Genomic DNA, 13485 nt, shown 5'->3' with positions numbered 1-13485 from the left:
TTTGCCAAGCTAGGAGATGGTGTCTAGTTAATGCAGTCTTGGTTTCTGGCCTGGATGTCACTGAGAAAGGTGGAAACAGATCATTGAAACAGAACAGTTTCTGGCCCTCAGAATAAGCACATTAAAACGAGATGGTCTGTACAGCCCTGGCAGCCTTCTTTGGTAATTTACTTTGTACAAGCAGCAGACTTATGTTTTCCTTGAAGAAATAACTCCATGGGGAATTTAAATAGCTTATTCAAATAAACAATCATTTGTAAGATATATCTACACAATTTGTCTATACGGCTAAAGTGCCACAGACATGGGCCATATGGAAACCAAATATGTTTTTAGGTTTGCTTAAATCAAAGGCCTTAGCCCGAGTTCATCCAGGAATTATAATTTTATTCAGTATTGATTGAGGTGGTGTGGTGCGTTTCAAGGCTTACTTCAAATACGCTGTAAAGGCCAGCCACTAACACTGCAATGCACATTTATAGAAAATAGCGCAGATAGCAGTCATTTCATTCCTTCTCCAATATTTCCAACATTTCATTTTAATACGCTGTTCTTTATTTTAGGGAAGGGCTTTGAGGATAAATCACAGGATAGATTTACAGAGCAACGATATTTATGGAGCTCGAGAGTTTAAAGGTGAACCAGTAAATTCGTTTATTAGTTTAAAAGGAGAAAAACGAGAGCAATGTGATTTATTTTCAAAAGGCTAATTCATTTTCCTCATGTATGCATCCGGCAGACGGGCCAAATTCGAGTGGCCCTCGTTTATAAAAGTTGAGTTTCACCAGATGCCATTTAGCAAAGGTTTATTCCTAAACAAGCTGTAATTGTCATTTTGAACATCTATAACGCTTGCAACGCCGTGTCACTTTGCAGAGCTGCAGAAATATTGATCCACAGTCCTCTCTGCGAGGCATTGTTTCGGCTCGGATGTGGGCTTCATGAGAACGACGCCCCTGATTAATAATCAGTGTGAAACCTGGAGCCCAGTTGACAAGGTGCCTCCAGGTGCCCGTCGCCTGGCTTCACTTTGCTCTGGCTCATACGTATTTACCCGGCTATGATATCATGAAAACGAAAAAATGTATTTTTCCAGGTTCTGTATATACACATGCAGGCTATGCGAGCCGTTACTTGCTGATCCCTGCTTCTGTTTGCTTTGTGCTAATTGAATTGAATTCCGCTTGAAAGGTATCCTCTTTCAGAAGTGCTCAGAAAACCGTGTCCCTTATAGTCTCTGCAAAGTAAATGTCATCGGCTCTTAAAGCCAGGTTTGTCTCGGCACAAAGGCCATAGAGAGCCAACACACATAAACACACAGCTCAGGTCGTGTGGATATGGCAGGAGCATATCGATCCGTATGAGAATGTGTAGATGAGGTTTGCTGCCATGTAAGGCCAGACCTTGGCCTTTCATATTCCTCTGCCTTTCTAATCTCGTTTGTCTCTGTGTCCTTTCGAGGATAAGCAGCAAAATGAAAAGAGAACAAATTGGTCTATATTGTAAAATATTGTAAAAAAAATAATAAATAAAAGTTATATTAGGGGAAACGGTTATTTGATGTTATAGAACAGGGTCAGATTTAATACTTCGGAGTTTAAGGTAATCAATTAAAGTCTGTGGAAATTAAAGTGGTCGAATAAAGAGCACGATGGACATTTTTTAAAACAGACCATTACAGTCCCAGTGTTTTGTTTGCCTGCTTCTGAAGTTCATTATGTCCGCAGCATTACACGGTTGGACAGCCACACTTGGAGGCATTAGTGTCCTTTTGTCTGGACACACGTCACGCACACGCTTTTGACATTGACTTCACATCAGAGATAATTTAACTTTTTTTAACTCGTTCAACCGAGCGCCGGGTCCATTATGGGGGCCCTGACAGATGCGGGACCCCTAGCAGGTCCAGGACAGGGAAGAAGTCTGAAAGGTTAATCTGTCCCCCCGCAGATGTTGGCTTTAGGAGTCTTGAAGCGTCACCTTTGACACGTCCCCCATTCAGCAGGGGGTCCAGCAGGACACTGACCGCTACAAGCTGTCACCTCGGCCGTCCGAGGCCGCTCTATTAGGCTAAAGTGGCCCTGACGTGTAAGCAGGGGCCGGGCTTTACCAGGACGCACGTTTGGGAAGCTTGATCATACCCGTTCTACAACAGCATCATGTTACGTGTCAGCATGCCATTTCCCCCAACGGCCTCGAATTTTATACAGATGTGTGTGTTTATGTGCACATTTAGAATTTTGTCAACAAAAATAAAACTGCCTTTGAATAACTAACGTATTTTTTATTTGTTTAATGCCACTGTGTATGTGTCAAATGTTTCTACTTATCTTTCTCACACTTAAGGATTCAATGAGCATGTGTCCAACCCCAAACAGGACACGCGTGTACACACAGAGCCTCCACTGGAGCGCATGCATACACTGATGAACACACACATACCGCTGGGCTTGGTTCGTTAAGCCTAATAGTTGAACAATAGACACATCTGCTCATCTTCTTCTATGAAAGGAGAAGGCACTACGGTCGTGTTCGTTTGGTTAAACCGCCACATATTTGGCAGGGGTGTGGGGGTGGGGTGCTGCAGCTGAACTACCCCGACAGGAAGGATCCAGGCCTCCTAAGGTATGAATACATAGGGGAGGTTCTAAGTTTATCGACAGCCCATTAGCTGATAATTAAATCATCACGCTTTTTTTTTTTGGTATTTCTGAGACCTGCTTTGCTGCTTTCCTCCGAAGAATGAAGTATTTCTGAATTCCTGATCCCACTAGTTAAAAATCAACTCCGAATGAACCCGGAAGTTTAATTTGTACTTAATGATTTAAGGAGGACTGAAGAGAAAGCCTCATTATAGCCCAAATGAATATAACATTATACTAAATAACAGCTGATAATGGAGCATTAGCCGCTGTGTCCAGACCATTTCCATGGGTCCATTCAGTGAGGGCTTAAGTAGAGATCCGTCTATTTGCATTTTTAACGTTACAGTAAAGGCTACCGGCTGCTAAATATGGGTTATTGGGGAGAACAGCCCTTAGCAGGAGGCTTGGTGCCGCCCGTCCTTAATAAGGTGGCTGACGTCATAACAATAGGGAGGTGTGTGGGCCCGTGTGTGTTTGTCAGGTAGAGGGGGAGAGAGAGAGAGAGAGAGAAGGGGAGGGGGTGGGTGTCCACAATGCGCATGTGTAAACAGCGATCTGTGCTGCGGTGGAAGAGGGGCCGGAGACACACAACTAGAGAGATGGCGCGGCACCGACCGGGGCGCAAGGACAGCTGGTTGGTGGTGGGGGGGCTTGAATTATAAAGGGAATCAGAAAAAGAAAAAGTATCGAGGAAAAAAGGAATTCGGAAAAAGAGTTTCCATTTTGCAAAACAGCATTAGAGTTAAGAGAATAAACAAATAGGAGGAGATTAAGAGAAAGGGGAGGAAATAGAAGAAAAGGTTTCTGCAAGAGGAAAAAAGGCAACAAAAAAACTGAACTTTATTGGACGTGAGGACTTCTGGCCATCAGCGAACTGCAGTAGGTCAGATAGATGGTTTGTCCACAGCGCTGCCCGGATCATGAACGCACAGCTGTCGATGGAGAATATTGGCGACCTGCACGGCGTGAGCCATGAATCCGTGGCCGGTCACGGAGAGCTGCTGAGTGGCCACAGTCCACATTCCCGTCCGAACGCTCGGGGTCTGAGCCACCGTGCAATGGGCATGGCGACCCTGCTGGACAGCGGAGACTATCACCCGAGCCACCCCGGACACCTGCATCAAGCCATCAGCATGTGTGAAGCCCCCCCTGGCATGAGTGCAAGCAGCACTTACACCACCCTAACCCCTCTTCAGCCCTTACCCCCCATCTCCACCGTGTCCGACAAGTTTCCTCCCCATCATCACCACCACCATCATCCCCATCATCCTCACCCTCATCCCCACCAGAGGATCCCCGGAAATGTCAGCGGCAGTTTCACGTTGATGCGAGAGGACCGGAGTCTGGCGCCTATGAACAGTCTGTATCCAGCATATCATCACAAGGATCCGTGCATGGGTCAGAGCCTCTCTCCGTTGTCTGGTTCCGGTCTGGCCAGCATACATACCTCCCAGGCCGGCATCCCTCCTTACGCTCATCCCGGTGCCGCCATGCCTGGTGAGAAGATGCTTACCCCCAGTGGGTTTGAGGCTCACCACCCGGCAATGCTCAGCAGACACACGGAGCAGCACATGAGCTCTTCAGCGGGCATGGTACAAATCAACGGCCTCCATCACCACCCTCACGCCCACCTTGGCGCGCAGGGGCATGGGCAGGGGCTGGGGAACAGCCGGGAGCAGGCCTCCGGCCCCGGACAGCAAGGGGTCGGTGGTGGAGGGGGTGGTGTTTCAGGGGGACAGATGGAGGAGGTGAATACCAAAGAGGTGGCGCAGAGGATCACCACAGAGCTGAAGCGCTACAGCATTCCTCAGGCCATCTTTGCCCAGCGGGTCCTTTGTAGGTCCCAAGGGACCCTGTCCGACCTGCTGAGAAACCCCAAACCCTGGTCCAAGCTCAAGTCCGGTAGAGAGACCTTCCGCCGAATGTGGAAATGGCTGCAGGAGCCTGAGTTCCAACGCATGAGTGCGCTCAGGCTCGCAGGTGAGCGAAGCCTCGGTAAAGCCCCATTTTTGCTTTCATCTTCTGAATGTGTCGCTGAGAAAAACTGACTCAGACAGGGGCGTTAATTCAGCGTAGAGGACCACTTAGCGCGAATGCTACCTTAAGCTGAGCAATGGGTTGAGTGGCCTGGGATCGAAAGATGATCTTATAGTTTTACCACAGTTTACTCCGAATATAGCCTAAGGGTAACATTCAGGACAAATGCTCCATCTAGGCTGATAGTACTTTATTCAAAAACATAGAACGCAATTTGCCCAACGATGTCCAGAATTTATACCTCTATAAAAGATGTTGGATGTCAAATTATAGGCGCCAGGCCATGCGCTACGGTCTGGTGAACTGACGAGCCTGGTTTCTTCAGATGTGAACCCCATATTAGAGATATGTGCCTAGAGAGGTTCTGTAGGATGGTCCAGATTCAGCATTGCACAGTGTTAAACAATAGGTGAAATGCTGACTTCTTCATCAAATGATCCCAGCGAACCAAATACATGGCCTGATATCAATCCGCATCCCTTTTCTGTTTCTGCACTGGTTTGGGGGTTGTGTGAAACAAGTGCTCATGTCATTTTACCTCAAAATATCGACCGCTGGACTGTGTGCGTAAGTTGATCCTTCATCCAGAAATCGTTAGGAATGTGTTTATTTTGGTGTAGATGCAACCGATCAGCCTTTTTGGTGTTGCCCTCGATGTAAACGGAAAGAGAGAGAGAAAGTGTCTAGAGAGTCTGTGATAAACTAAATTTAAATGTCAAGTGAAGGTGGAATCATGCATTATTTAGTTGGTGAAAATGGCTTTGGCAAAATTATAGGCCCTAATTTCCCAGCAGAATAGGCAGAACAGAACAGAACGGAATAGAAAATAAAAGAATAAAGAGCATGTGTCTTTGTTTTGCTCGTAAACTAACTCTGACTTGACTGAGGTTTCTCTAATTAACTGATAGACCTCTGTATTAATTTGTCCCCGAGGTACGCGCCAGTCAATTAGCGCGTGCAGTAAGACCCAAATCTCACACGTGCGCGTTCACAGACACCCGATGGAGTTTCTTAACGTCTAAAGGTTTAATCAATGACCTACAAATGGGTTTTTTTGGCTTTCAGGAAAAGGTGAGACTGTTGCTACATTGTGGAAAGTGCGTGTCTGCGGGCGCGTATGGGTGTGAGCATGTGAGTGTAGCCTAATCCCAAATGATTATTTTTCAGTTTTATCATCTGCTGTGTGTGTGTGGGGGGGGTGTTAATGGTATAAGGATGAGAGTCTATCACTGACTTTGGCAAATGAGTAGAAAATAAAAATTTTCGAAGCTGGGTTGGAATTTGTTTCATCATTTTGATCATTAATATGACCAATCTATAATTAAAACAAAAAAATCAATTTGTTTGGATCATGGCGTGGTTTGTAAAGGAACCTATTCATGTTGGCTATACATGGAAAATAAATGTCTCACACCTGCTTCAGTTGTGTTCATTATTATTATTATTTTTCATATTATGTTTTTTTGAACATTTTCGTTTTATTTCAAAATTTTAGGAGAAAAATGGCTCACAATATAATACAAACTACTCTTCGGCAAATATTTAAAAATATAAAATTCTAGGTTTTCATTAGAAACTGGCCAAAATAAAGGTTATGAGAGGGAAAAAGTTTACAGTTAAAAACTAAATTAATTTGAAGAGAATGGGCTGAGCGCCATCTTATTGATCCGTTGGTGAACCAAATATGTGATCGTGTGCTGAAGTAGATGTGATATACTTATTGATTTTAGGTGTCTGAAATTAATCTCTGGCCTTTTCTGTTTTCCCACGTATTCAATTACTCACCTGAATTTGCCTGAATAGAACAGAATAGATTTGGAAGGCAGATATGATTTGGCACAGGACACAATTGAGAGGTGAGAGTTCAGACTTTGCAGATCGGTTGTAATTTCAGTGATATTGTTGATTGTTTCCTGTCGTTCGTGGAAATAGTGTCTATATTTACCATATTTATCTGCTTCCAACACATACAATGCGTTTTTCCGCATGAATATTTCGAGGTTTGGTTTTCCAGGTGACTATTTTTGTTGCATTTTCAGCACAGAGGTCTGTTTGTTGTTCTCTCTGTGAGATTATGAAACGAAGGACTATCGTCACACCGTATCAGCAAACCCTGTCTATGCTCTGTCTGTTTGAGTGTGTGGAGTTATCTGTGTGTTTGTAATGATTAGCCCGGAGCAGCAGTGTGTGTGTGTGTGTGTGTGTGTGTGTGTGTGTTATTAGCCTGATAACGAGGCCGTCGTTGTGTCCCCCTGGTCCTGGGAACGCGGTCTGTCTGGTGCCGACCTGTGGTCGTTCCTGCTGTCTGAGTGGCCTTCACTCCTACTGATTTATAGCAGGTCTTACACGAGGTGCTCCGACTCTCTGTTAATATTTACCGGTACTGGTTCATACTCACAATCATACTCCAGTATATGTTCATGTGGACAGGCCTGTGCACTGTAGAGAGAGACTATGTGCTAAACCGAGGTTATAAGGCGAGATCAGCTAAATCACCATGATCAAAATCTATTAAGACACGGTTTACTGCTGCTATACTAGACTATTTGAAACGCAGTGACACAGATGGAGCATCTAAACTAAAGACCAAAATATTAGCTGAAGACCACAGTGATGTGAAGTCATTTAAAGGCACGTCTGGCTACAGTTTCCTCAGCCTGTGTGATACAACATCTTACAAAGTAGTAATTCAACCATTCTTTTGGCAGTTATCTTTATATTTTGTGCTATATGCGTTTCATTGGTTGTTTAATTGGTTTCCTTTGTGTAGTGAGGTTTTCTATAATGAAATGTTTTTATTCACTCGGTGCATTTTTACAGAATTAAACAGTATGGGTTTAAAATTGGTTCGTGGTTCGAATGTGTCTTTATTAATTTCCCAAGTGAGTCTATATTGGCTCTTGATCCAGCAGCCCACGTCTGCCCCCTCCTGGTCTCTGGCTCAATAATCAACCTCGGTTTGCTTGGTATATTGGGTGTATTAGGTCTTATAAAGAAAATATTAAAATTAAATAAGATCAGCTGAAGGGAGATTTGATTTGCTGTCAAACGGACTCCCAGGTCCGTCTTTCCATTATTCAGTCATCTATAGCTCGTTTTCCCAGAGGCTTTAGAGGCGTAAAGTCGCTTTCAGCACCCTGGACAGCGTCCACAGGTTCCCCGTGGGGCTGCTCTGGTCCGTGGACCACAGGATGGGACGAAATGTGGACTAGTCGCGTTCTGTAGTTACTTACCATGCAGCCTGAACCTAAGATAAATATGGCTTTGATAAGACGTTTTACAATATCAATTCCACAACTAGAGTGTCAGTGTGCAATTAGTACTTCTTAATTTAGTGATGACAGTTCACTTGCTTGTTTTTTTTTTTTACACACACTGAATAAACGAGGAGGGCTTGTTATTCAAATTAGCTGCTGCAATTATAGTTTGGAATGTATGCATCAGATGCATATTATTGTCATTGTCAGCCAGTATTAACTTTCTTTAATCTAAGAAAAAGAGGTATTCTGAAGATAAAAACAACAACATATTAGCAAAACAGTGAATTGTCTTTTTCTAAGTGTCGATGAAAAGAACCTGAAAGACAAATTTATTTTGCACCTGCTTTGAGTTGATTATGGTCGAAATGGATTAGGATACCTCAGATACTGGTGCGGACACTAAATATCCATATCACTGTGTCCTAGTTAGAATGTGATGTTGATATGTGAGAAACCAGTCTGTGCAGTTGATTTATTTATTCAGGGCCTTTTCTAATCCAAGGCTGAGATGTAATGGAGAAAATATTCTCAAATCTTCTGGCATAATTCATGTTGTTGTTTTTTTTACACAAGTAGCCTCTACTCTATAGTACTCTCACAAACTATGTCTGTCTCTCTTGTGAATTCTCCCCAGCATGTAAACGTAAAGAACAGGACCATGGCAGAAACGAGCGGGGGAATGTGACCAAAAAGCCCCGGCTGGTGTTCACAGATGTGCAGCGACGGACGCTCCATGCCATCTTCAAGGAGAACAAGCGTCCATCCAAAGAGCTGCAGCTCACTATCGCCCAGCAGCTGGGCCTTGAGCTGGCCACAGTCAGCAACTTCTTCATGAACGCACGTCGCCGGAGCCTAGATAAGTGGGTGGACGATGGCTCCAGTCACGCAGCTAACTCTGGCACCAATCCCTGCACCAAAGCCTGAAAACAGACTGATTTGACTAACTCATGGACTGACTCAACCTCGGTGGAAAAGCTTTAAAACCTAAGAGAAACAAAGAGAAACTTAAAAAGACCTTGAAGCAACATTTTGCCCTTAAACCTGTACTATATCGATATTTATAGTATCCAAAGATGAAAAAACAAACCAAAGACTTCTTGTTTGACCTGCTTTGAAATGTTCATTTCAGTAACTGCAAAACACTATAATTTTGCCCTCCCTCACACACACACACACACACACACACACACACGCTCACAAACACTGGTCTCTAGCTTTACTACACCCCCTCACTTCCCCCACCCAATATCAATCTATCATTCGCCATCATTATCTTGAATGTGATTGGTTTGTTTAAATGATGGGTCCCTAAATGAAGGTTTAATCAGCCTATTGAGAGTCTGATCTGCAGCTGTCCACACCCTTGTAAAACAGCCAAAAAAATGCTGAGCTCTGGTGGGATTGGTCAATCAGTTTTAAAGAAAAACACCCTATGGAGCTAAAGGACTGTTGTGCAAATTTTCTTGGATCAGATGTGGTGGACTGTCTATCTAGCCGTCTGCTTGTCCAGCTGTGTCTTTCCATTAAGCATTCCAGAAAGACAGTTTAACGCCCATGTGTAGACTGCTAACCCAGAACCAACATGGCAACCCTAAACCAAACCAAAAATCCCAAACCTCAACCCACATAGTAGTGCTTTCTTCCAACATGCTGAAGCGTTGAATAATTTAAAGAAAAGAAACCAAAGCCTTCTACACCCTGAAGCCACTTATGCATCTTAAAATAAAACCACTTAAGAATGTGTTAAGAAGGAATTTGACCAAAGAGTATAGTTTGTTGTCGATAATCTTGAGCGTATTTTTACCTCATTTCCTCCCTTACCTCCTAAAACAGACTGTTAGTTGGGCAACACAAAAAAGAGAATGTTACTGCTCCATACAACATTTTGAGTCACACTTAAATTTGTTCCCTGTATTATATAACACAACCTATTGACATTTGCCTTATAGATGCCTTCTTGAATCAGACCAAACTATTCCAGCTTTGTCTTCACAGTCAGTCTAGTGAATGTTACTGTAGATGCTGTTTGTGAAGATGAATTGTTAAAGATGCCACCTCCACAGTAGGTCTGTTTCTCTGTTGCCTACAGGTTTAGCTCCAGTGTATGTGTTCAAATATCAGTAGCTGGCAAACAAAGACAAATCCTTTGTGTAGTGTGTTTTCTCTGCAACAGTGAAAACACAAGATGCTGGCTCTATGTACGGTCATGACACCGTGAGGGAGACAGATATACTCTGATGTTTTTTTGTTTTGTTGTTTGTTTGTTTGTTTTTTTGTTTGTTGGTTTAAGGACAGACAATGGCACCAGTGTGATAATAAGCGTTCAGCGTTGCTCTTGCTTCTCTGTGCACTTCATTTTATCTCCTTATCAGAGATGCTGGGTAAAGGGGATGATATCTACAATCAAATAACTTTCAGGCACTTACACAGCAATGTCAGCTCGTCACCTGAATACGAAAGCACTCCGTCCCTGTCTCTTGCCAATCCCCCACCCCCTACCTCCCTCATTCCTGCCTCCACTCTCCTGGTAAGCTATGCATTTCAGCACTAGGAGGAAAGCACTACACAGGGCTGGCCCAGTTCAGCGTAGCATTAGATAGATTTTAGCCGGCCCCTTGCCATCATCCTCCTCATGGCCAGGGTTAGCAGCTCTACATTCACCAGAACAAGCTCTGAAGAAGGGTCAAAACAGAGAGCTGTGTCACCAAAAAGATGACAAGAAACAAAAAAAAAATGTGTCAAGACCTGCTGATGTTTTATAGTGTGAACCAAAGATGCTACCTCACTCAAGTTCCATACGTGATTTCTATCACTTTGATGATACCAAAGATAACCAAAGATTTTTTTCTCATTGCACGGCCTCTATGAGTGGTGTTCAAAGATGTTGTATGTCTCCCCTCCCCCCATCTCCCCTCTCTTCCTTTTTTCTACCCTCCCCCCACCTGCACTCAACCCATGCACCCCTGCTCTGTGTGCTCTTGCTTCATCTGTGCTCTGATTACAGCTCCATAGATAGTCATGCTGATGTATCTATAGGCAGATATGCAGCCATAGATACACACACTCGGCTATGCAGGTGCCAGCAGGGTACGACGAATTTGATAGCAATGTGCTTAGTCTTTGGTCTGCTTGTTAACTACACAAAAGCATTGGTTCTTCCACTGTGTTATCAGAAAAAAAAAGTTCAAATGTAAAAACAAGCAATGTGCCAAGCTCACAAATAAGTAAAACTAGGGTTTTACTTTGGTTTATGAATCAATATTAAATATTTGATGTGAATTTGATGGAGTACCCTGTTAGCCAGCCTTTTTCTTTTTTTTTTTTTTTGTTCTTTTTCCTCTTGGCCCTGCCCGTGAGTGTGTATCTATAGGTTGATACCATTGATCCAACAAATAGGTCAGACATCTTCATGTGATAACAAGTAGACAACTTGACTTAGCCATGGGCAGAACTGTTGACTCAACTATAGGCGGACATGTTCCTGAAAGTAGAAGCAGACGTGTTGCAATCTTTCTAAAACTCCCAGGACGAGTGCCTTGCTTGAACCAAAGTGTTATACCACTGTTGACCTCTCACCTTTGACTCTGTGAATACCTCAGCCTGTAGAAGGGCCACTACTGAAAAAACAAGGAAAAGGTTTTTCTTTCTTTTTTTTATCACACCGTGGTGCTTTTGCCAGCGCAACCATGCAATGAAAACATACCAAAGGAATTTCTGTTGTCCACTTCTACAGATTAAACCAAAGGTCTTTGTTTCTCCTCTCCCCTGCCCCCCCCTTACCTCTCCATCCCTCCTTCACCTCCAACCTCCCTTGTCTCTCTGCTGTATGTAGGAATGTCCAGCACTCTGGCCGTGCATGTCTTTACCAATGTCTCTGAATACCTCATAGTAATAATTCCTTTGAGTTCTGCATAGAGACATTTATCTATGAGCAAGGCAGAACTCCTCTCGTGTAGTAATTGTTAATGCTACTTCAAAAAGCTGTATGATTGTCTATTTTGAAGTTGTTTTTTGCAGAAGTGCTTTGTTTCAAGTCACGAGGGGCAAGTTTCAGGGTTGATGTATGAAACTTAAGGGATGGAGGGAGAAGCGTATTTTTTATCAGACATTGGGTTATGCCAATATTATGATCGTAGACTATTGCTTTTACAGGGTAAAACCAACTGCTGTGATATTGTGTTCATATTTCCCTTTTCTCTATTTCTGTGTTGTGATTTTAATTTAATTGCATTTTTGTATTGGTTAACCACTGCTTTAATTTATGCATTTGTAGAAACTCTAGATTTGTATATAGTAGATTTTTGAAAAAACAAACAAAACAAACAAACAAACAAAAACAAATGAAAATGACAGTTTTATGTTATGGCCTTATTTCCCATACTTAGATATAACAAAGGAGTAGTTTGTATTCTTCTTCAGCTAAATCCTTGCCGGCATTTCAATGTGTGTTTTAAACACTGCCAGAAACCTAAACAGTTGATTTGCCAATGCAGACAAAGTTATACATGAGCTACTTTGTTGAATAGCTGGCAAAAAAGCAGTGTGTAAGTGTGTGTGTGATTTTTATTCTTTTGACTTCTTGAAAACTGTTACTTTATTGGTGTTACTGCACATCCAAAGACTTTTAAAATAAACCAAAAATTGGGGGAAAAAATGTATAATGTTGAAAAGCACTGGCATTTGTGAGATAGATTTGTTGAGTTTTGATTTGCCATTCGCACGGGTATAGAATGTAGAAGGCGTAGGACTGTGTGGACAAGCTTACTCTACCATGTGGGGAACCTCCTATTTAATGTACAATCTGCATTTGAAACGAGGGCTGCAAGTCCCGCTCACTTTGCTGTCTCATACACAGAGTGAGGTGGAGTGGAGGCCGGGCAGCCGGTCTGCCAGGGGCTGTGCCATGGAGCTGGGTCTGTTTATACTGCCATGGCACTGCCGCCTCGCTCCATCTAGTATCTGTTCTTTTGGTACGTACTCGTGTCATGACTATGAGCAAAGTCTAATAAAACTGCAAAAAACCTTACCGCAAAATCAGTGTGTGAGTGTGTATGGGGACGATCACCTGCATTGCTCATCTCTTTTTCTGTCTGTGATTGTGTGTGTAAATCAAATGTTGAGTGCTGCTGTGGCTGTGTGTAAGCTCATTTGCATGTATTTCTTTACTGTGTGTTTGTCCATTGTTAAATCTGTTTCTACTGCATATCGCAAGGTATTAGGCAAGGTATTATCTGGTACGCGTGAATGCGTGGGATCAATTGGTGCATCAGCAAACAGTTTAAAACAGTAAATTTGACTCACTCTGTTTGTCAGAGGCTCCACTGTTAGTACTGCTTCCTTTCTATCATGCTCAGACAGCACAGAGTCTCCAGGGATGGAAGATCATCACAGAAATGTTTATGTCATGCAGTCATTGTGTCACAGAATGGAAAATGTGGAAGTACAAGTGCTTACATTATACATGCCTATTAAAGTAGACGATGCAGTGTGGACGTATGTCTTCCCCGTTTTCCTATATCTTTTTTTTTTTACTAGTCTTCAGC

General features: G+C 43.0%; 1 protein-coding gene across 2 annotated transcripts; it reads left to right on the top strand.

The window, feature by feature from the left end:
• The first annotated feature begins 3260 nt into the window (after positions 1–3260).
• On the top strand, positions 3261–13476 carry onecut1 (one cut homeobox 1). 2 transcript variants are annotated; one of them, XM_020592332.1, is made up of 2 exons: positions 3261–4625; positions 8577–13476. In XM_020592332.1, exons 1-2 carry the CDS (start codon positions 3566–3568, stop codon positions 8864–8866), a joined length of 1350 nt encoding a protein of 449 aa, XP_020447988.1. In that variant the 5' UTR covers positions 3261–3565; the 3' UTR covers positions 8867–13476. The 2 variants fall into 2 exon arrangements, with proteins under 2 accessions (XP_020447988.1, XP_020447986.1); XM_020592330.1 differs by having other exon boundaries at positions 3261–4640.
• Positions 13477–13485: the final 9 nt, after the last annotated feature.

This window comes from Monopterus albus, unplaced genomic scaffold (assembly GCF_001952655.1).
Source record: "Monopterus albus unplaced genomic scaffold, M_albus_1.0 scaffold17.1, whole genome shotgun sequence".
NCBI classification, from domain to species: Eukaryota; Metazoa; Chordata; class Actinopteri; order Synbranchiformes; family Synbranchidae; genus Monopterus; species Monopterus albus.
This window is presented reverse-complemented; position numbering and strand designations above follow the sequence as displayed.